This window comes from Sander vitreus, chromosome 7, assembly GCF_031162955.1.
Source record: "Sander vitreus isolate 19-12246 chromosome 7, sanVit1, whole genome shotgun sequence".
NCBI classification, from domain to species: Eukaryota; Metazoa; Chordata; class Actinopteri; order Perciformes; family Percidae; genus Sander; species Sander vitreus.
The window spans coordinates 11,085,568-11,107,304 of NC_135861.1; the positions used below are offsets into that span (position 1 = coordinate 11,085,568).

The following is a 21,737-nucleotide window of genomic DNA, read 5'->3' on the forward strand; positions in this document are numbered from 1 at the left end:
TGCTAAACCATATTTCATTTTTTGTTTTAGATCATGCCATTTTTCTGTGTGTAACCTCGTCACTCTCCCACTCTGTCCTGTTTATCATTGTTGACTTTTTACTAATTAGTTTGATCTTGTTTAATCGAAGAGAGTTGAATCCAATTTACTGGACTTTTTATTGAACATAACATCTTAATTTCCGTTACGTTATGTTATGTGGAAACTGAAGACATCAGACCTTGCAATGTCAGTATGTTAGCTGTATAGTCCATATTATGTTAGTTTGTTAGCTCCTCAGGGAAGTCCACCCACTGTCAGCAGACATACAATACAAGTATTCATCCTCTCCACCGAAGTTCAGAGAGAGAAAGTGTAAGGAGGCCTCTAATCAGCTTCTTAAAGAGCTTCTCTGTACCAATTCTCTTTCTCTCTCTCTCTCTCTCTCTCTCTCTCTCTCTCTCGCTATCTATCTATCTATCTATCTATCATTGGAGCCCACTGGACAAAATGTGCAGTGTGTAAAGACACGACCCAGAATGGGCTATTGTACTAAATTACATTGAGTCATCTAGTTATATTTAAACAGAATCAGATGTTTTGTACCGACAGTTTGAGCAGTTTAAATTTCACAATTTCTCTGTGAGTGTGTGTCCTGGTTTTTACACATGGATATTTCAGTATAAGCTTGTCTTTTAGTATTTGTTGGAATGTGAGTGTCTAAAGGAGAAACAAGTGATGGAGCTGTAGCAAAGCTTCCTTCTCTAACTCTGTGTGTGTTTGTGTGGGCATATGCAGTGACTGTGAGTGAGAGAGATTTTCTGGTGGGAAATGTTTTGTTTTTGGTGCCTCTTTTTGTGAAGTGAGCCAGTCATTGGCCCCAGCCTGATGAATATTCACACAAGTGACAAAGAACGCTCACAAACAAAGTTGAAGCCAATTAGTCTCCAACGAGAGAGACAGAGACAGGGCCAGGGACAGAGACAGAGACAGATTCACAAATGCAGAAACACTGTGCTCATGTGTATGTGTGTCTGCCTGTGTGCGCCCGCGCAGACACTTGCACATGTTGCATACGAGAAGAGAACCCACGACAAAGTGAACCATGGCAAATTGATTTGAGTCTAGGCCGCCACAGAGCTGCTAGTTATCATGGCCCTACATCACCGGATTTAAATCACAATCCCAAATGTCAGCATGGGTGCCAAGGTGTGACCTTGCGCTGCTGTTTGCTGCAGCTAAACAGTGCACGTTGTGTGCTAAGAGCTGTGGGTTCACATTCACATTTCTCTCCCAGTCTGTTTATAGCTTCAGCAACAAAAGAGCAGGGTGGAAATTCACGCCCATCTAAACAAAAGGGTTGTTTTATGTTTCTTTTTGACCTTTGAGGAGTTTTCCCACTGCTCCTCACATCAGAACCTCTCATCGACTTTGATAAGACACTCCCTGTCAGCTGTTACAGGCTCTCATATCATCTTCCCCTCATTGAAACATGTTCTGTCTTCTATTTTAACTATTCAAGTTGCTTTAATTTGTTTTAAACTTTAAAACTCTACCTCTTGCCCGTAGCTTTTTTTAAAAAAAATATAATTTCTTTTCTTGGTAATTCTTCATTATCAGTCTGTCTGACTGGAATGCTTTATTCCTCACCATTTACTTTTTTACCTTTTGAAGATCTAGAATGTCAAACATATTCTAACATTGCCCTCATTTCAAGCTGTTCTGTCTGTCAGATAAATTCCTAGCATGTACTATTGTAAGGCTAGCATTAACAAAAATATATTTATTTAAATCTAAAACTATTTAAATGAACTTGAAGGCTGCCTGCAATACTGATTCACACAACCACTGATCAAAATGCTGATATCAGGTCACAGTTGGTATTACCAGGACCAGCTGATACTTACTATGGTCACATGACAGCACAAACAACAATGGACAGCAAACAGTTTGTAACATGGATCCACTGAAATGAAATCTCCATGATCGAATATTTTCTAGATTTGTGGATTGACACATAAATCTTGAGTTCTGTTTATTGAAACATAAACAAGTTAAGGTCAGTTGAATAAAATTTACTGTTGGTTACCCTGCAGCAGTGTTTAGCTAGAAATTTTTGCACGAACCTCATGCAACCAACATAACCAAGTTGTCAGCATAAGGTTCTTCACACCGTACTTTATGTTTAATAGCTTTAAACTTAAAATCGTATGTGTATGTTATGTTATGAAAGTCGTTCCTTTTTTGTAGCACATTGCATATATTGTATAGATTGCTTGAAGCACATACGTTTTTGTATCAATTTGTATATATTAAGTGCTACAAGAAATAAGATGAAGATTTTGTATTCCATTGTTAGAGAAATAAACACCTGGTTCGTCTGCATATATAAATATATATTCTGTGCTTTTTCTCACTCAGGGTGGTGCTATCTCCATCCTGACGGCCTGTGAGAGACCCAGTGATTTTGCTGGAGTGGTTCTGATAGCTCCGATGGTCCAGATGAACCCGGACTCGGCCACACCATTCAAGGTGCCACACAATCGCTTGTCCACTCATTCTTTCCACAGCTCTTTCCTTTTCCTCTTTATTTTCCACTACTCTTTCCTTCATAAGTGAGTCACACTCTTCAGTCAAGTACTCAATTACAACAGAAGTCATTAATTTGCCTTACTCCACTCAGCCCTGCTGTGGGCAATGACTGTAATACTGACATCTTTTATTTTGTGTATTTCAAGTGCAAGAATCAGTGTAGGTGCCCTTATCGAATCCCAGATACATTTGTGTCCGATTGTCAAGACCAACACTAAAAAAAAATCTGCACGGGAGTAGAAGAGACTTTTTCAAATGATTAGCATGTTTTAACAAGAAGAAATGTGAACTCTGCACTGATATAAACATACAATAGAAACACACTGCATGCAAACAGGGGAATTCTACAGCATATACTCCAAATGTTCACAACTGTATCTCTTTGTAACACACAAAGTCAGATGGCGAGAAAAACAACAGAGAGAGATAGAAACATTCATTAGGGAGGTGTTGATGTGTGAAAATAAACTGACAGGCTCTGGGTGTTTTGTTTTTCGCTGTTTGCAGGTTTTTCTGGCAAAGGTCCTTAACCACATGGTGCCCAGCCTCACTCTGGGCTCCATCGATTCCAAATGGATCTCACGGGACAAGAAGCAGGTGAGAGACACATGTTGGTGTGTTTGGGTGGGGGAGCTGTATTGTTATCTGTGATTGAAATATCTGGTATGGGCGTTGCAGAAAATAGAATTTACAAGGTCTCAAGGGAGAAATTTGCATGTGTGTTTTATGTGTACTTGTGGGAAGTCATGCACCAGGAAAGCCCACCCCACAGTACATAATTTGAATCCTTTCAAAATAGCAATTAGTCAGTCTTATCTAGCCAAGTTTGTTTGTGTGTAATACCTTGGGTTGGTTGTATTGTGTTATTTGTTATTATAAAAACAGGTGCATGTACTGTGTCACCTACAGGACAAGTAGACAAAATTGCTTGGTGTGTATTTGGTTGTGTGTGTATTTTCAATGAACCACAGAAAGGACAAAAACACACATGCAGGCACGTCTGCACATCTCTATTTGCACGTAGTTGTGCCTGTGGACGTGTCCTGTGGTTTTTGTATTGTTGGGTGTGTACATCATACCTGTGTCTGTAAATATTGACACACCAAAGCTCTAATAAAAATAGAATCCCACATTCTGCTACTTCTGCTTCGTCCAGTCTATTGGAGGAAGTAAACCTTAAATAAGTAAAGCTTTTTTTCACATGAGATAGTCAAAGTAAAACTAGATATATACATGACACAAGGGGTGAATGGGAGTCTGGCCGTTGATACTTACTGTTCAGCTTTGGATTTCACCCATTCATATCACCAACGCGACACTAGATGGATGTATCATACATGATTGGGACGCATAGTGCCCTAATTACAAGCAACAAGCATATGGCCTGATACAATAACAATAAATCATTAACATTTTTACAAGGAACTTCTAAGCCTTCCATCTATATATTAACGGTTGCTTTACCTTCTCACTGTGAGATAAAGTGGGGAACTATCAGTCCAGCAAAAAAAGTTGATGATTTGTATTATGTAATTTATTCCTTTTTGTGATATGATTGTATCTCAGTTTAGAAGAAAATCTTTTCGCCTTTAAGAATGTGTTTCTGAGTATCACTGACTCCTCTGAGCTGCTGAACAGGTTGTGTTGTGTCACATCTCAGCTTACAGTCATTTATTATTCAAAGAAGCTGTGCATGTGGCCTGAGAGAACCTGCTTATGTTAGAGTGGGCCATCAGCTGTGTTTACATATAAAATGAATAGAATGTGTGTGACTTATGTGAGAGCATGTGTGTAACTTAAACGTATTGACGTTTAATGTAAGAAAAACAGGGTGTGACCTCTGCTATTCAACTCTGATTTAAACACAATCTACCTTCTGTATCTCTCCCTTCCTCTGACTCTTATTTTTCTTTCCATAAAAGCCCTCCATTCATTTATTTATGATCCTTACTCCCATTTGCCAACTTTCATGGTCTTCCCATTTCTTCTCAGTGCCCTCTTTTCTCCAATGGAGGCACTTATTCACATAGCTTTCTTCCATATTTGAATTAAACTACAAATTGTATTGGGCTTGTTGAATATAGATGCGTAATACAAACATCCAGACCTTACACTTACACTTTAAATGTCCAACACAAAATGTAGCTTCTCTGGTTACATTAAGAGATAAAAGACAATGCAGAATCAGCCCTGCATCGAAGGGAGATATGTGATAAACTTGAGCATCGTCCACTTTGCCCCATAACTCTTTCCTTTTTCTCTCTCTCTCTTTCCTGCCAGGTGGAGGCGTATGACGCTGATGAGCTGAACTTCCACGGTGGCATGCGGGTGTCATTCGGCATGCAGCTGATGGGGGCGGCGGCGCGCATCGAGAGGGAGATCCCATCCATCAGCTGGCCCTTCCTGCTCCTGCACGGCGACAACGACAAGCTCTGTGACATCAGAGGCTCCAAGATGATGTACGAGAACGCTCCAAACTCAGACAAGAAAATCAAGGTGGGGATGGGTTGTTACAGTAAATATCATGTAAATGATTTTGAAAAATGTGTTTATTAGTTTATTTGAAATGGGTTTTTTTGTCAGTGGGACTGCCTGGTCATATAAGGTTAAAAGAAATGGAATAATCACATTGACGCAAACTTGTATCCATTTGTTCTTACTGTTCAATTTGTGACACACAATACCAAAACATTAGGGAATAATGTATCACACCACTGCCTTCTGACATTTCAAAAAGACACTTGTGTTGTCTGTATGAGAGGTTGCTACAGCTTGAGGACAACAAAGTTTATGCTTTTGTGGCTGACTGATATACATAAAGTGCAACTTCAAGCAGTGTTTACTGTTGCCTTTGATACATGAAAACCCAGTTTGTTTATTTGTTTTCTTTATTTCACACGTCATCATTGTATCATTAAACACAATTTCAGAAGGTACAATGATCATATGTAGGACGCATGAAATGGGGAACCCCAAATAAGCTACTAAAAGCTTTTCAGGAGGGGGCTAGTTCAGCATACTCAGCTTATGGGCAGAAGGTTCGTGCATAAAAGAAGCTGTGTTGGCAATAAAAGTTTTCGGATATGTAAGTTTTAATCATTAAAGTGCATCAATTAATGAAAGCTTTCAGCTAAAACTTTAACTCAGCCTTCTCACACACACAACTACAGCTGGCTCCAGCAAGGCGCATTCACTGACAGACAGACTGGAGGCTGTTTGACCTTTATAGATTTTTCCTCTTTGCAGAAGGGTGTGTATCTCTGAAGAAGGAAGTTCACACACTTTTTTGTCACATAGCTAATCGCATGAGGAACGAAAACTATAACTGGAATGAGAAGCACAATTGAAAAGAGACAAACCAGTTCCTGCATGTGCTTGTTTTCTATTGAGTTAGGTCAGGTTCATGAGCTGCAGGGACTCCTTTATCACGTCTTATCAAAGAAATGATTGGTATACCAAATGTCCAAACATTTCCCTGTAGGTTTAGCTAAGCATGATGGATGTGTCTCAACTTTGACCCCTGACTGAAATTGGACTGCAGTTAATTTAAAAGACGCTGGAGACTGACATTTTATTTGGTGTTCTTCAAATGGCTTAGATTTCAAATAATAATAACCCTTTCTGAGCTCAAATAAACCAGTTCTGAATAGCTTCCTTGTTGCGTGGAATTTCACGGATTTCACTCTTTTGGGCAGGATGCCCGTTACCTTCCGCTTTCTTTGTGTTGGAATTTTAAACTTCAGTACATTTATGAGGACTATGGTTAACTGCTCCTCGGATCTCTGCAGGTACATCCAGACAGCTAGCTAGACTATCTGTCCAATCTGAGTTTTCTGTTCCACGACTAAAACAACTTTTGAACGTACACGTTCCACCAAAACAAGTTCCTTCCAAAGGCTATTTTGCAGCGGTACCGTGGCTCTGCCCAGTGCTTAGCGCCAACCAAGATGATTGTGATGGGTTTAAAGAAATGCCAATAAACCAGAGCATGTTTTTCTCCCATCCCGGAATGCTGTGTGGACTAGCCAGACCCTCCTCTGCAGCGCTGTGGAAGAAGGTCTGGCAAAGCGAGACTACCATCTCTTTGACTCTCTATCATTGCTCCTGTTCAGGTCTACGAGGGAGGCTACCACGCCCTTCACCACGACCTCCCAGAGGTGGCCGAGTCCGTGCTGAAGGAGGTGACAAGCTGGATCACAGAGCGCCTCCCCGCTACGACATCACCATAACCGCACTGCTCCTAGAAAAGTGACTTTGACAACCCATTCAGCGCTCCAAGGCAACTGCCAACCTAGTCTCAAGAAGCCTGCTCATTTTCCAGTAGTCCGGCATAACAATACTACTACTACTACACTCTCCGGTCTGGGAAATACATTTTCTCAGTGTAAAAAGTTTACTGACGTTATCCTCCAGGCACATGCTGTATGGAAAAGAATATTTCCACATCCCCTGTGCGTCTATCAATCAGCCCAAGTTACACTGATTTAAATTGGATGATGGGGTCAGAAACTACTTCTTATTGGAGAAACTCAGCAGCAGTGAGTGCATTAGACCTCACTGATGTGCAGTGTTAGTTTAAGCTATAGTATCCTGGGGTTTGAAGTGCAATAATTAAGTTTCCTCCTCCTCATTTATATACACACAAGCCAGATATTTTTAAGAAGTAATGACAAGTGTAATATAATATATTATTAATCCGCACAGGCACATTTCCTTTTTGCTCATCCACCCTTAACAGACAGATCAGAGGTCAGGATCAGCTGGAGGACAGCACATCTGGAGCTGCTGTGGTTTCAGTGCAGGGTGAATACTCAATAGCTAGGTCCTCACACTGCTTCACTATCTTCACGGTGTCAGCAGTTATGTAACACCAGTGGACACAATACAGGTTTTCTGTGAGACTGTTTTGTTAGTGCTTGCTTAGAAGCAGTCTTCCTATTTGGTGGCTCAGGAGAAACTGTCATCTTCTCAGAAAACATCCGCAACCTCTCTTCAAAATCTTCTCTGTCCCTTCCTTGATTACACTGTTTTAAAAAAATGACCTAAAATACCACTGTTGACACATCTAGAGTCACTCAGAAACTTAAACTGTAAGCACATTGGGATTGGGTGTATGTACAACAAATCCTCTTTTCTCCCGACTTTCTCCACATCCTATCCTTTTCTTTGGCCCAAAGACAGATGCTTGGCACTGATACATTACATACAGTATGAAGCTTGGTGTCATCCATCCATTTAAATCTAGTCCTAATATATTCATTTGGCATGTTGTTTTAAGGGAATTGTAAAATGGACACTGGCAAAATATTTCAAGTCTTTTTTATATTATTATATTTTTACCTCCTATAAAGTGAGGATTTACAGCCAAAGGATTATTTCCCCCACCACCTCCATTGATTGATCAAGTTACCAATGGACAAATTCACTTTCCATATAAAGTACTATACTTCTTTCAGTGAGCCAGTTAAGAGTGTAGGGACATGAAGAGGAGACAGCTTAACCAGGTGAAGCCGCTCTCTCTCTGTAGGTGGGAAATACAGGAAAAGAGCAAAGTTCAAAAGGTCCCCCCCATGTGACCTTTGACCTTTAAGGTCAGAGTTGATTTTGGGTCATTCTCTGCAGCTATAAATTCATTAAGCTCAGACTGCAGACGAGGGCCCAGCTGGAAAATGAAAGGGACCCATCGCTCTGTTAATGTTAACAAAAGACTAGATTTCCTCTATTCACTCAGCATCTGTCATTTGGTGGATACTTTTATCCAAATCACCTTTAAGTGATATGAATGTATGCATTTCTTGCGTGGGTGGCCACAGTGGGACTCCAATCCTCTCAGGACAGTGCTGCAGTCATACTTCTATGGGAAAGCAGGATGATCTCTAGAATAGATTCCAGACAATGTGAGAAGGAAAATGATATCACTGAGAGTAAAAAAACACAATTGAAGATTATACTTAAACCCCAACAGCAATCTAATATATAGTCCATACATTTATGTTGTCAAATTATAGAGAAATTGGCTTTCTACAATGAAAAACTCTCTTTGTAGACTGATTTCAGTATTGGGACATCTATATTTCTCCATCAGAATTTTAAGACTTTGAAGCAGCTTTTATATCCTCATGTTGGAAAAAGAATATATACTAATATAAGAATAGACTTTCTGCCTTCTAGCTACTAACATGAATGGTGTGGCTTAGGTTTTTTAATCCTCTAAATCCCATCTACAGTACATTACAAAGGGTAAAGCAATCAAGCTAACATTTCCCCTTTCCTTTTCTATGTTCCCAAAGTATAAACCTGTCACTTCTTAAAGTGTTTGCAGCAGTGTGCAGTACTTCAAGTCAGCCCTGGCTTCAAATAGGTTTTCAAAGAAACCATAGCAATAATGTCACAGTAGCCTATATTTTTGATAGCCGTTAATTATAAGCTATACAGACCATTTTATATTGTCAGGTAGACTGTAATTAGCAGGTATTGCTACGCCCGCTAAGCTTTTCCCACCTATTCAGCAAGCATGACAAAGTTTCAAGGGACAGAGTCAAGAGTTTTAAAGTTGCACGTGTTCGTCCATCCACAACACCAAACGTTGAAAGGGAGCAAACATTTTGTTTGTTGACTTCAGACATCACGCATGTTCTGTAGATAATACATCTTTTGCAGTTCATAGAAGGAGACTCATCTGTGTTCCCCCCGGCTTTTTAGGAGTTTTCTTTATCACCCAGAGTTCAAAGAGACTCATGCAGAGAGTGTAGGGGAAGCACAGTGTGACCGTTACTCAAGTGTAACCGTGGCAGCAGGCCGGCGGCAAGGTAGATTTTTTTTAATTCCATTTTACATGTGTAGTAACCACGGTGATCACTACAAAAATAATAGAATGAGATGAGTTGCTGGCGTCATGCCTGCTCTGTCTCTTTTTCTTTCTAACTTTCCATTTCCTCCCTCTGTCTCTCACCCTGTCACACCCCACCATGTCACAACCATCTTTTTTTTGTTTTTTTGCTGTGGTGACCAGCGCTCTTTGTTCTGTCCATCACAGAGCCCCTTGTTCCACTGCTGATTATTACATCTCATAATGTCAGCCACCCACACTGTCCATAGTGGACAATTGTCAGAACTGCAACAGGTTGTATGACATTTGTCTTTTTTTTTCTTCTTTTTTTTCTTTTTTTACAGCTGGCTTTAAACCCATCAAATTACTTCAGGGACACAAAAACTTAACATTTCTAAGTCTGTATGCGAGAGTGTGACCTATTTGTCGCCCGCTAACATGCCCTGCAGACACTTTCCAGCTCTAATGTGTTTTGATTCTTTATTTTCTCTGATGTTTGCAAACTGTTCTCTGATCTTGGTGTTGAAACAACAGAGTTGCATTGGAAAATGAGAGATTAATGAATTGAAATCAGCAGGATAATGAAGGCAAGGCGAGTTTATATTGCATATTTCGAATGATTTACGAAATAAATCATAAGAAAAAAAAAAAAGAAAAGGATAGAAAAAAGCAAATAAACAGAATTGAGTTGAGGATGGAAGTGTATCCTCTTCTCCATTTTCTCAGGCATCAGAAGACATTTTGCCAGACCGAATATCATGTTACACTGCCATGGGTGCAGACATAAAATGAGATGTAATGTATTCATTGGTCCCAGTGGGAGTCAGCCCTTAACTTCAACCCCATATCAGAAGCACTTCAAACACAATCTCCTCCTGATTGAGCTTCAGCAGGCACAGCACACACAACAGCTGCACAGTCCCAGTTGTATTCAAACTGCTAATAGCACCCCTGCTGCACAATGGATTCAGACTTGCAGGATCCTATGTTACAGTACATTTAAAACGCTCTACCTGTAAGACTACACAAGTGCATATACTGAGATGGAAATGGAGTGAGAGGAGAAGAGAGAGAAAAAGAGAAAAGAGAAGCGGTCAGTAACCATTGCAGCATGTTTTTGTTTTTGTTTTTTTCTCACCGAAATCACCCAGTAACAAATGTGTATTTGCTAATGGTGCAGGATGTAAAGCAGACGTTGCTGCGCTTTCAGACCTGGTTGTCCATTATGCTGCTCTGAGGATTCCCTTTTGTGTGAGCATCGAGATAAGAGAGCAAACAAGTACCGTCAGCAGCTCACAGTGAATAATAAGAGCTGCACACGCTCACTGAATTCAAATCAGGCTGGTCTGCTGTTTGTACTTAAAACACACTATATCCATTTTTGCAAAGAATTAATTCTTCGGAATTTTAAGGCTAAAATGTGTTGTTTTTTTTTCAAAGGAGTTTGTGTATTTTGCCCCATCTATCCCTTGTCTTGATTCAAAAGTGATGGAGGTCTATAAGTGGATTTAAGGAGGAATCCACCACTTTTCCATTTCATTTTTATTCATCTGTCTTATAGGTGTGTAACCCCTGACCCTTTGTACTGCAAGCCTCCCCTGTGCATGCCAATGTTATTTTCTACTGGCTTCTATACTTATACAAGCATGAATTGTATGCAGGTTTGCCATACTGTGATATAGCCATGTACAGATGCACTGCTCTGTTGATATGTTATAATCCACAAGACTGTTAATATCTTTTCTATTCAGGACAGACATTCTATGTTATGTAAGGGATAGAAAATAACAAAGGCAGGGAAACCGCTGAGTCTGATTGGTCTGCAGCCTTTCTGACAAAGCGAAATTCAATTGGCCAGCCAGTTTGTGAATGGGGCTGTTGTTGTCTTTTTTTGTCTCGACTTTATGACTGTGTCTAAGAAAAGAGCTGTTATATATGGTGGAGGACTAAGGGGCACAGGCCAGTCTTTCTGTCATTTTATGAGATTAAAGCACTGTGCACTGGAAAGATTCAGTGCACAGTTTGCGTGAATGAAGTCAAGCATCAGGGCTCAAGTAGACAGCAAGAATTGAAGAGGTCTTCTCCAAAATGCTTTAAATAAAAAAATAGGTTCTATCTTAAGTTCATCATCATCATGTCTGTAAAATACAGATCCAGGTTGTCATAAATTCCTTCCCTGGGACTTAAGTTACATACTAGTATATCAAATTGTTACATTGAAAATGCAGATATCATTTTCAAATGATTGACATTGCATTTTGGAACAAAACCCTCATTCAAATCTTGCTATTTTTAGCAACAATGTTATTAATTTGATTTATTTGTAGTGGCCAGACTGCTTGATTACTGAACATAATTGTAATACACTGTATAGTAGCATAGGATTGCTAACAATGCTTGATGAAAATGTATTTTGTAATTACAAAATGTAATTACAAGTAAATGTAATTTTACGTATAGGCTACCATATATTGATTACACGTCATGACAAGGCACTTTTTATACCATAAACCGGGCATATTATGTACTTTTTACTGTTGATGCTCAGCTACATGAAGCTCCATAATACTTGATGGAAGATGGAGATGGAAACTGTTTCAAGATTGTATGCACAGTCAGCAATCCCAAACATGTATGACAATGTTTCTGATATTATTTTGCATATAGAGTATTTTATTACTGTGCGTTGAAGTCAGCATTGTGTTGAAAAACAAACTAAAGTCTTTGTGCAGTTTGTCACAGAACTATAAATGTTTAAACCATCTAATAATAGAATGCTTTTGTTAAGATCTTAACAACAGGGTGTTATTGCTACAGGTTTGGGAAAATCTTGTACTTCTTTCCCAAATTTGCCTTTCAGAAACTTAACTCTCACTTTACTGTAATCTTAAGGTATCTCCTCTTTAAGTAATGTAAAATAAAATGGACACGAGTGAGAGACTTAATGTAGCTCTCTGCATTCATAAAACCATCTGTTACATCTCAGATCAAAGACAATTTGGTCAAATCATGTTTGAGGACTAAATTGCAGGTATCAGAGATTTTTATAGGAACACTATTTTTTAGATTGTGGTCAAGTGTTGTTTGTGCCTTTATTACTATGATGATTGTGTATCTGAGCGTGTATTTGAGTCTGTGTGTGTGTGTGTGTGTGTGTGTGTGTGTGTGTGTGTGTGTCTGTGTGTTTTGAGATAGATGAACTATACAGAGCTGCGTTAAGCAGAGCAGTTTCTCTTGGTTTTCTGGTTGTCAGATCTGTTCTGTTTAAGTAATTGGGCCTGTCTGCTTGTCTTTCTCCTGTCTATTTATGTCTGTCTGTCTGTCTGAATTTCTGTCTAATCAGATTTGGGTCAGAAACAGTTACAGCTCATAAATACCTCCCAGCTCCCTTAAACACCTGTTTTGTTTGCCTAAAGACACCCACATTATGAAGAAACACAATACTATACATTAAAGGTGAGGCTTTTGCCCCCATTTGGGTTGCTATAATTATCGTGTGTAATATTTTGAACTTATCCATTTTTTTCCCATTGGTTTTCAACAGAAAACAGGAAGTTCTGTCCATCACATGATAATAACACAAGGATTTGAAATACAACAAGAACCAGTTTTTCCATCAAGAGTCCATCAAGAATGCCTGTAGAATGGTTTCATTCTTCATCCTTGTCGTTATTTGTACATGTTGAAATACTGTTGCTGTTGCAAAAAATGACATTTCAAACTTTGAGTCAAGGCAAGTGTTGAATGAAGATACACTAATAAATTAAATAAACATAGATGCATTTTTTTTTTGGAGGACCCTGAAAACACAAAAGGCTGCATCAGTAAATGTTTTTAGTTTTTTTAAAGGTTGAAAAAATATATATACATTGTATTCAAGCAAAAACTATACAATAACTAGCACTAAAACATTCACAGTTGGTTTCTGTATCTTTGGCAGAACTGGAGACAAACTTTAACATGCTTTGTCATTACTTGTACTGTTACTCTTCACATAGCACAATATTTATGAACAAACAAATGCTTCTGGCCATAGTTACTGGTACTGGTAAAGATCTAGATTGTAATTGGCTCTGAGGAGGCAGAAGCTGAAAAGTCAGATGTGAAAAATTGGAAGATGAAGTGTGAATTGTTGTCAGGCAAAGCCATCCCATCGACACATACAGTGATAGTGATAGAGAAATGACTGCTACATTTTTCCATTATATTATGGGAAAACATTGTAAATCAATCCTTAATAGTAATGAGTCACTTCATGATAAGTTGAGTATCAGCATTAGACAATTAAATTCAAGTGTGACAAAAATACTGTAAATAAAATGTAATAATCAAAGTGCTTACTAAATCATTGAAAGTCATATTTGTTACTCTAATGTCCATACACTCTTACAGAATAAACTATATGACATATTCACAGCTTCTCTTTGTAATGGGTTCAGAGTGAAGGTAAATGTTTTCATTTCACTTAGTAGTTCAGTTTATTACTAAACTACATTTGTGTGATAAACATTTTATTAAAAGGAAAGCATCATGTGTGAGATTTTTTTTTTTTAGTTCTGTGTGGTTCTAGCCTGTTATAGTGTTTTCACCCTAATTCCAAGCAAATAGTCATATCTTAAGTAATCATTTGTAAAGAAAAAAAAAACGTATTTTTACTGCCATACTTTTTGGGACCAATTGTTGCATGCAGAACAGCTAGTCAATGATTCACTTCCCACTGCAGGTAAAATAAAGTTAGAAATGTTCATTTTCATTCTGTAATGCGTACAGCAGGGTGAACTTGAGTGTCACATATGCCAGTATGCCTGTCCACCGGGTTTCTGTTGTGTTTAGTGTGCAAAACTCAAGAACAAGGATAGCATTACCCAGATGGTTCAAATAGTTCCTGCTTTTGACTTGGTTATTTGGGATATTAAAAAGCAAACATCAGCCAGTAGATGGCGGTATTGCACCACAAAATTCATTGAAGACAAGACCACCTTGGTTGTATGAATGTAGTGTTGTAGAGCTGTATTTCCAGATCAGAGCACTTGCATGCCAGGCATGAATGAACCAAGATGTAGCTGAAGATTTAAGATACAGAGATTTTTCTTTTATATTTGAATTGGTTTTGGGACTCTGACTTTTAATATGTGGACATGAATTTGCCCTGACCCTACTACTGTACAAATCTTACTATATTTGCCACCAACCCATTTTCATAACACACTTAAAATCAAACACATGCTCTACTGTTTTTTTAATCTTTTGCAGTGTTTTCCTACACCACTGATCATGTTACTCAGTCTGAACAGTGCATTTGTTTTTCCAAAACCTTCAGTAATAATCTCCAGGAATTAGACAGTAGTGTCATTGAAGATTATTTCTTCAGGCATTGCTGCTTTTGTTTGGCTCCATACATTGAAAAGTTACTGCACAGATGAGGCACAGCAAGGATGAAATGCAACAAGGTTCATCCCCCCCGCACCCCTCTCATTCATCCTCATGTCAACACCTGATAACGTCAGCATTCCAAGACAGAGATGTTTGGAGAGGCTAGATACTAAAACACACACAGTATATACACACATACATATGCAGTACACTCTAATTTTTTCACTGTCTACCTCCACTCTTCTCTGCCCCATTTTGTCTCTCTCTTTCCCCCTCTCTCTCTGAGAATGTAGGCTAGTAGCTCTCCTTGGAATTTGCTTGAACCACATTAGCAGCAACACCCAAAGGACGGCACTTCTAGGAATGTCAAGACCAGAGTCCCGGCTGTACATATGAATATTTATTTGTCACTTTGAGCATATAGGCTGTACTGCCACTTGTTCATGTTCCTGTGGGTCCAGTGGGAAATACTTCCACAGAAAAATGTACTCCCAGGCATGAGTCTTATTGCGAGCCAATTCACATACAGCGGTGATTGAGGGAAAACAGTAAGGTTCACAATCTAACTTTAGCAGTGTAATCAACCTCCATCATCCACCCTGTAAGACTGAGAAATGGCTACTGGTGTGGTCTATGTTGAGTTTAATCTGTTTTTTGAAAAAAAAAGCACAATTGGTTGCAAACTCTGTGTAAACATCTTTAAACAAGAAATCTCCTTTTAAGAATGTATTATTTCCTAAGCTTATTTTCCCAGCAGATGAAGCCTGTAAGCCTATTTTTCTTCTGTGTTTGTTGAAAACAAAGACCTAAGCCAATCAGAAACCGGTTCGAGGAATAAAATCTGGGCTCGCTGTGGCCATGGCAACGGCTTTACCTCTGTTACAGCTGGAATGGAAATGGAAGAGAGGAGATGCTACACTGTGGTGGTGCTTAGCAAACCTCTCAGAAGAGACACCTGTAGATCCAACCTCAATAACACTGCTCCCTTTTGACTAGCTAATTCCTGCAGGGCAATACTGACTGTAGACCTGGATTTAAACAAAGTAAAGAGCAGGAAGATGGAAAGGGAAGCAAGAATCCCTGTGCACTGAAGCTGTGTACAAAAACAGAAATAAACAGGACTGATGAATTTACTTAGATGGAATACAATTTAGATGGTTACATGAAGATTTGATATATGCATTCACAGAATAACAGCAGTGTGCTGTCTTATCTGAACAGACCTACTGTACGAAGAGCCTTGAAAGTCTGGAAGAAAAGAATGATAGACTGGTGGTGAGTTAGAGCAGGAAATGGGTGAGGGATAAGGGCAAGGAAGGGATCTGGGATAGAAGTAGGCTACATCTGTGAGGTTTTGAATCTTTTTACACATACCGCTAGAGAGGATTTAGGCTTTTCAAGAAAGGCATGTGTTGCAGACTTGCAGCTGTGCCAAGGTGTCTGGTCGATATTTGTTATGTCTGTTATTAATTGTGTTGAAATGATTGGTTCCTCAGGTTAAAGTGCAACAAAGTTGAACATCTTCCTTTTAGATGTCAGATAGATAGGACTGTTTTCCTTTTCCATATCACATCACAGGTATACAGTATTTCCAAGGAGTCACTCCAGTATTGGTAACACAAATGCAAGTACTTTGAACACATTTCACATCAAAACAGCAAAACACATCTTCTCACAGGCTTTACAGATGTTGGCTAACCCAAACCCTTCGATCTTATTCATGATCTAATATTTCTGGTGATCTAGCTACCAAATTGTCATTTCCACTTCTGTGGGTGTGGTCGTATTCGGAGTGTACAAATATGGTTCTGCCTCTGATCCCGCCTCTACTTACATGACTATCTCCAATTGGCAGGGGTTTTCTAAACTTATACTGTGATTGGCCGTGCTATTTGTCAATCAATGTCAACGCTTTCTGTTCAGTCAGCAACCACGCCTCCTCACGCTTGCTAGAGGCAGCCGTTATACGTGCGTGGTGTAGCTCTGTGGAGTAGTTACCTCTACGGGAGGGAGGAAATGTGTTAATTTAATTTTTGCAATCTTCTCCTGTTGTAATTAACCGCTACACTGCTGAAATAACGTTATAAAAAGGGTTTTCTTCGGTATTCTGGGTTGTACATAACGGCGGTGTGGCGCAACGCTGTAAACACTGAGTTTAGGATTTGTCACCTGCAGCAGCTGACACTTCTGTCTTGAGGAGAGTGGAGTCGCTAGGCAGTTGCCAAAGGAAAACAGGCAGTGGCTAACAAGTAGTTAGCAACTCAGCCAGTTAGCCTGTCAGCTAGCCAGCTCTCCCTACTGCCACAGCAAGTCCCACCCTCCCTCACCAAGTGCGTGGACGTCGTAAGAGGCTGCAGCGGTGAAGTCGAGTGATTTTTCCTCTCAACTTAGCCAGCATCGCTGTAGCTGGCTGGCAAGCTAAAATAGCCCTCTAAACGTTAGCTAGACGACTCCGACGTTACATTGTTGGCTTTAACGTAGCTAGGACAAGTGTCTTCTGTGGAGGGATACGGTCGCTACACTTGCAAAGAGACTGGCTAAAAAGAAGACACGAAATAAGAGCGAACAAGGAAGACACAGAGAAGGAGGGGACTGGCTAGTTTAGCCGGGGAGACAGAATCTCACGTAAGTAAGTTAGCTAGCTTACCAAACGGCTTACCGGTCCTGTACAACTTGCTGTGCTTGCATGGCAACGTTTATCCAGCCAGACACTTACCTGTGGCTTAGCTCCTGCAGCCAATGCGCCATACTATGTTATAGCGAAAGCTAGCGGTAACGTTAAAGGCTTCCTTGAAGATGGCTCACTAGCTAGCAAGATAGCTAACGTTAATGCTTGGTGGGTTGAAAGTGAGACTGCGCTTGGATCACAGCTCCTCTACGTTTACTGTAGCCATCGCTTGTTAGTTACGTTGGATAGGTAAATCTAGTTAAGTCTAGCTATATGTGGATCGAACAGCGAAGTAAACCAGTTGTCATGAGTATTAGCTAATTAGCTGCTTTGCTAGCTACGTGTAGTTCCAACCGGGGCCACCCACCCAATGTCATTGGTTATCTGTTCCCCATGTTGCAAATGTTAGGCTCATATCTGTTCGGTGCAGCTGTGGGAACTGTGTGTTCCTTGCCTCAACCCTAGATAAAGTGGACTGGCCGCTCAGACAATGTCAAAGCAACACTTCATGTACGTCCAGACTCATTGCACTAACGTTACCTTTATAAATGGTAGTGTAGTATCGGTTTCGCTGTCAAACTTAACGTTTTTCTTTACAGCTACCCAGGCTGTGTAAGTACATTCCAGTTGTCATGCAGAGCTGTCAATAGCCACTTAACATTCACAGGGCACACAGTGTACTGACATAGTAAAAGTCAATGTCAGCTGTTCAAAGCAACAATTAAGCAATCCGTAACCACATCACAACCCAGTACTCAAACACAAGTATGACTCTGTACCAAAGCAAACTCTGACGAATGTTCTCTCCTTCTGTAGATAGATAGCAAACGCTGCCACTGAGCCACACACAGCCATGAGTATTGAGATACCGGTGGGGTTGACAGAACTGCTGCAGGGCTACACTGTGGAGGTGCTGCGACAAAGGCCGTCAGACCTGGTGGATTTTGCAGTACAATACTTCACCCGTTTGCGGGACACCAGAAGCCAGGATGGGGCCAGTGCCGGTGGCAAGACGGGGAAAGGAGTGATGTTTGATGGGGAGCCGATGCAAACGGAGTCCAACGGAGATGATGACGAAGATGATGATTCTGACTTTGAGCGTAAGTTGATGTCTTGTTGTTAAGATTGTCACCCTTTGCGTTGAACATGTCCGTGTGAGTGAAATGTGACAAAATGAAAAAGAGTGTAAGATTGTGTTTGTGTGAGGGGTTTGGGGAGTGAAAGAGAGAAACTGAAGGTGAGGTTTGAAGCTTTGTCACTGATGTAGTCAGAATCTATCTCATCTCCTCTTGAGAGACAGATTATCCAAGTGTGTGAGGCCTGCCATATTTGCATACACATACTTGCACCAAGAAAATCCCATTGAACAGATCGTTTGGGAAGAGCCCTCATCTGCCACTCAGCTAAGCTAGGTCTTCTTTATTCTCATTATCTATCTGGCTCATCTAAAATACTAATTTACATGTTTTGATTTGAACAAAAAAGTTTCAAGGCCTTAAAAGGTCTCATTTCATTAAATATAACTTTCCAGTCAAATCGTTTTGGAAACTGTGAAAATATTCAACTTTTGCAGTGCAAACTCTCAAGTGAAAACTTTACCTGGACTCCACAGGACTTCATGAAAGCGTTGTGCTTTTTTTGAAAAGGAGCATTGAAAAATAACAAGAGGCAACATGCAGATCCACTGTGAGCTGTACTTACAAGGGATTTAAATGTTTTAAAACATTTTTCTACTAACAGCCTATCTTTACCACTTTGTAATTTTAATGTGATATAGCTTATAGTTGTACCATTTTAATAGGATATGCTGTGAAAGTTAAATCTGTACCACAAAGCTAAAATAGGCCCACATATACAACTTTACAATCAAAGTGTAGTTGGAATTGAATTAAATTAAAAATAAATAAAAAATCATTATAAAATGTGTATGCGTTTTGAATTACAGTACAGTTGAATTTAAGAGTTCATGAACTGTATAACCTTTGCTTTGTAGCTCAAACTATTAAAGTCCCACAGAGTACGCTACTTTCAGCAGAAGCGATGCCATGCCTCTTTCGCATCACTCCCCAGTGTTTGTCAGACTGGCAGAAGATGTAAGCTGCTCCATAGCCCATAGCTCTCCTCTGTGCTGCTGAGAGCAAGAGTGGCCTAGATCACATCAGTGTGCTGTGAAGCAAGGGGCTGTTACCTTGTGAATGGGGTTTCTGTTTTCTCAATGAGTCTATCCATTGTGATGATCAGCTGTGGTGATCTGCGAATGTATCGTAGCCAGGTGTATCTTCTAAAATTCACTGATGTGCGTGCAACATTTTTTAAGCTAATGACTTTAAGAATTTCACAGTGCTTTTGTGTTTGTAAATCTAAATGCTTCTAAAGTATGATTGTGGCTTGCACAGTTTCTCTCCTGCCAGTGTAACATCTGGTTGCTGGGCTAAAAAAATAGAATTAATCAGACTTGTTTCCTGCCACTTGGGTACTATTTTTTTTTTTGGTTTAAACTTTAGTTCTAGTTTCACTCTGTTGCATTTATATGTTAACCATATTTATTATGCCCCATAATGAAATATTCACCTCGGCTGAAAGCAATATTGGCCAACCTTGGAGATTGGTACAAGCTGGTTTAGGGTAAAAGGGGGATTTGAGTTTCTGTTTCTATGCTCACATAAGTGGGGTTTGGCTGCCGTCAAACAGCTGTGACTTCAGCTGAGGGTGCGTTGTGTATGTGCATGCACAGGTTGTGTCAGTGTGTGTGTCTGTGAGTGCGTTGAAGGCAAACGCATGTGTTATAACTTGATTTCACGCCCGTTTAAATTCCAGCCTGTCGACGCTTTTGATTAGCGATTGGTTGTTAAGCATTTTTCCACACCTCATCCAAGGTGGCAATAAAGGACAGGGAGCTGACATTGTTGTGTTTCAGGGAGAAGCTTTTGCCTTGATGCTGTGGGTCACACACGTAACATCCATGACAGTAAATTATCCAACGAGGCTTGTGTGTGCACACCCCCAGGGGACATTCATTTCTGATCGGAACAACGCAGGCCTGTATAATGAAAGACATCATGTGCTTTTGCCTGACCACTGTTGTAGCCCTTTGGTATAAAGGACTACTATAGTGCTACTAGTTTAACAACACATGCTCCAAAACAGTTTGGTCTTGTGAAGAAAACATCAAAATAACTTTTATAACTCGGGATTGCAAAACTGGATGGATATTCTTGTATATTTCCACAATGTCACATACCCAACCTGGTTGTATTAGTTTCAACCCTTACAGCACTAAACGATCTACAGACAGTAAGACATTACACTCCCGGCATTAGCGCCACTGATGCCAGAATACAAAGGGTGTACCTCTGTATGGTGACCTAGGGCTTTAAAACGCTGACCTATGTAATCACGACTTCCTTGATTTGTGTGTGGTAGGACTTTATATTTTGTTTACAATATTGTTTAACATATGTTGTGTCAGAATTCTAGTGCTAAGATTGAGCTCATTCTCCAAGGCCTGACTTTGATAGTCTTTTTAGAGGTTTAAAACATTAGCGAAAGTATTTTTCTCACTTTTAGAGCGCAGCTCATTAAATTGAATGTGGCCTATATCAGGCAGTGACCCACTATAAGTAGGCCAATGACTCATTTGCAGTTTTGACCCCTTAATTAAGAAATATGGCCATTGTGAAATATTGTATTAATTGAGCTGAGACGGCATAGAACAGCTCTGTGAATGGGAGAAATGGTTTTATTGCACTTAGGAAGACAGAATTTGCTTTAAAGGCCTAGAGAGCTTAAAGGTGAAATACAAGTTATGTAACATGGGCATGCTCTGTATCTGATGTTAGTGTTGTAAAAAATCTTGACACTCATTTTGGCGTCTTTTATTAGGCTACTTACAGTTACGATGATTCACCAGTGGGCTCTTAACCTTTCATTTGCGCAGCAGGAAATCACTGAGTGTGCCAGCTAAACGCCTAAAATGTAAATGAGTTAGATAACTGGTCATGTATTCTCATGGACGGTAGTGTATACTCCTATAACACGATGTCCTTTTCCTTTTTTTTTCTTTTTTTAAAATTTTTTTTTTTTTATACATGTTTTGTTTTCCAAACTCCCGCTGCCTTAATCCACAGCAGGATCACTGCACAGGCCTAAGCTGCTTAACAATGGATATATTGTTTTGGATACAAACTGTTGTACCTCCATCATATCTAGTGATGATTGGCCAAATGTTTTTTAGTAACTCTTTCTATGTCGAGGCTAAGCTTCAGTTAAGAAATGGTATATTGATGCTGTTTGTTT

General features: G+C 39.7%; 2 protein-coding genes across 5 annotated transcripts in view; both read left to right on the forward strand.

The window, feature by feature from the left end:
• Positions 1-11,815, forward strand: part of mgll (monoglyceride lipase) — a 37,952-nt gene extending 26,137 nt beyond the window's left edge. For both annotated transcript variants that reach the window (XM_078254561.1, XM_078254560.1), the window contains 4 exons: positions 2,401-2,511; positions 3,079-3,168; positions 4,852-5,067; positions 6,684-11,815. In XM_078254561.1, coding sequence (XP_078110687.1) covers positions 2,401-2,511; positions 3,079-3,168; positions 4,852-5,067; positions 6,684-6,800 — 534 coding nt within the window. In that variant the 3' untranslated portion in view covers positions 6,801-11,815. The remainder of the gene's footprint in view (positions 1-2,400; positions 2,512-3,078; positions 3,169-4,851; positions 5,068-6,683) is intronic.
• Positions 11,816-16,731: 4,916 nt separating this feature from the next.
• The window catches only part of prkar2aa (protein kinase, cAMP-dependent, regulatory, type II, alpha A), a 49,723-nt gene continuing 44,717 nt past the window's right edge, over positions 16,732-21,737 (forward strand). Inside the window, exons 1-2 of one of the 3 annotated variants that reach the window (XM_078254559.1) lie at positions 16,732-17,402; positions 18,258-18,541. In XM_078254559.1, coding sequence (XP_078110685.1) covers positions 18,295-18,541 — 247 coding nt within the window. In that variant the 5' untranslated portion in view covers positions 16,732-17,402; positions 18,258-18,294. The remainder of the gene's footprint in view (positions 17,403-18,257; positions 18,542-21,737) is intronic. The other 2 variants (XM_078254557.1, XM_078254558.1) reach the window with 2 other exon arrangements.